The following is a 2594-nucleotide window of genomic DNA, read 5'->3' on the forward strand; positions in this document are numbered from 1 at the left end:
AACAATTTGTGATTTACTTATTAATTACTAAAATATATAAAATTATTAAAATATAAATAATATTAACATGTCATAGTTTTATTATTATGACACAATTTTAATGTATTTAAATTCAAATCGTATCAGGTATTAAAATTTTATTATAATTAAATTTCAACTAAATGACGATGACTTATCCATTTTAATAATTTTTTAAAATTTTATTTATTTTAATAATTACATTTATAAAATTAGACCCTAAGTCTAACGCAAGAGTGTAGCAAAGAAACAAAAAAGCAAATAAAAATGTTCAAAGCCGGCACGGCTGACCAGACCCCACCGACCCTTCCACGCCTTTCACAAACAACCCTAATAGACTGCATCAAAGTCAAATTTATTCAAAGTCAGCCATTTCCTTCTCCATGAATGTATATAATATATCATTCCTTTCTATAATATTCATCATTCTCAACACACCAAAACAACACAACCATATTCTCTCAAGATCTGTTCTACCAAGCACAATGGGAAATGCAGTTGTGACTCCATGCTTTCACCAAAAGAATTCAGCAGCATCATTGTTGTCATCGAAACTTATATTCTGGGATGGTAGCACGAGATGTCTGAAGGGAAAGCACATTGCTGGTGAGATCATGTTTGAATTCCCAGATAAGGTAGTTTGCCATGCAGATTCCTTCTTCATAGGACACCCAATTCCTGCTCTAGCCTTAGAGGATGAGCTCATGCTAGGTGAAGACTATTTTGTTCTCCCCATTCAGCTCTTCACATGCAAAACCCTTTCTGTGTCTTCACTCTTGTCCTTGGGATCATCCCCTAACAAGGCCACTCTCAAATTTGGGGAATGCGCTTTTGAGTACTTGAAAGGCTCCAATGGGAGGGTTCTCATAAAGGTCATGCCTCAGTTCATCACAATGCTCATCAATAGAGGTAAAAGAAGCTGCCCTACCACCACCAGTCACAACAACTTTCTGTGCAGCACTCCTGAGTTGAAAAAACACTATCAAATGCTTGTGAGGTCTAAGGACCAGGTTTGGTCGCCTAAGCTTGAAACCATTTCGGAGTACAAGGTCAGGCCTTCACCATGTAGATTTATAGGTTTAGAATGGAAGGGAAAGAAAAAGGAAGAGGTTGTTTCCAGATAGTTTTCGTGTATTTCAGTAGAGAGTTTGAGATTTGTACACTTATACATTAGAAATATATAGTTACGGCAACAGTTTTGTTCATAGTTTTGTGGAAATGATATGATGTTTGAAAAGTAGTCAAAATTGATGTACTGAAATAAAGCTTGAAAAGACTAATTCATGCCTCCTCCCCCTGTTTTGGTGTCAGAAACACTGTCTAAAATATGGTTCGAAAGTGCAACGGAATCATAATTGTACTGCATTAATCTTGCTATTTTGATAGCAGAAAAGATCTTGATAAGTCGCAACAGCGATTAGAAAACATTATAAAAAGACTTGCTACTTATTGATCTTGTAGATAGGCATATAAGTAGAACGTAGGGATGGAAGGGAGACCTACAAACTAGCGGCCATGATGGTATGAATCGGATGAAAGGAGTATAAGAACCTATTTCTTCTAAAATTTCTCAAGTAACACCGGAGAATATCATAGAATATATGTGGAAGATATTGCATATATGTGAGAGAGTGAAAGAGGTCTACATTTTAAGGATAATATGGAAATTAATATTATAACTATTATTATTATTATTATGATTATTATTAATATCATAATAATTACTAATAATATTATTATTAAATTAATATTTTCATTTTAATATAAAATAAAATTATTAGTATTACTTTTATAATTAATTATCATTAATAATAATATTATTAACACATTTTTTAATATTATTATAATTATTATGTTAATTTATTAAATTAATTTTTATTTTAATATACAAAATAAGATTTTTAGTATTACTATTATTAAGATTAAGAAAATTATTATTATCAAATTATCATAATTATTTTATTTTATTTTTTTAATATTTCTACTATTGTTATCTTAATTATTATCATTATTATTATTATAATTATATTAAAATTAAAAAAATTACTGACACTAGTTACCATCCGATATTATCATGGATATTGATTCACATTTAACTATTGACGAATTTTACTAACAAATAGTAGTTCACGCTAATTTATTGACGAATTTTTATGGACAAATATAAAAAATATTATAAATACTTTTATTTTTCATATCCATTAGAAAAATATGTCGGTGATAATCAATAATTTCTTGCGATGGTAATATGATTTTTCACAGTGAATGAATATAGGTAGGAATAGTATCAATCATTATCGAATCAAAATAAATAATTTCATAAACATCTTTTTAGTTAAAAATAAGTAAGTAACTTAAATAAACATTTCAAAAATTACATTTATTTTGCACATTTAATTAAAGTTAATCATCAAATTCCTTATACATGATCAACTCCAAAACCCAAGGGTAAGTTATTAAAAAAATTATCATTATGAAACTACTCTATCTAAATTCATTATAACTATAAATTTACAAGTCAAATCATTCCATCATTCCGACACACACATGAATCCATATATCATATTATATTCACT

The 2594-nt window shown here is 28.9% G+C and overlaps 1 protein-coding gene across 1 annotated transcript; it reads left to right on the forward strand.

Annotated features, from left to right (window-relative positions):
* The first annotated feature begins 442 nt into the window (after positions 1-442).
* On the forward strand, positions 443-1332 carry LOC137831113 (uncharacterized). The gene has a single exon (XM_068638651.1). The coding sequence runs from the start codon at positions 504-506 to the stop codon at positions 1140-1142; it is 639 nt and encodes a 212-aa protein (XP_068494752.1). The 5' UTR covers positions 443-503; the 3' UTR covers positions 1143-1332.
* Positions 1333-2594: the final 1262 nt, after the last annotated feature.

This window comes from Phaseolus vulgaris, chromosome 6 (genome assembly GCF_000499845.2).
Source record: "Phaseolus vulgaris cultivar G19833 chromosome 6, P. vulgaris v2.0, whole genome shotgun sequence".
Classification (NCBI taxonomy): Eukaryota; Viridiplantae; Streptophyta; class Magnoliopsida; order Fabales; family Fabaceae; genus Phaseolus; species Phaseolus vulgaris.

Coding starts and splice junctions, on each gene's coding strand:
- LOC137831113 (XM_068638651.1), top strand. CDS start 504: ATGGGAAATGCAGTTGTGACTCCATGCTTTCACCAAAAGAATTCAGCA.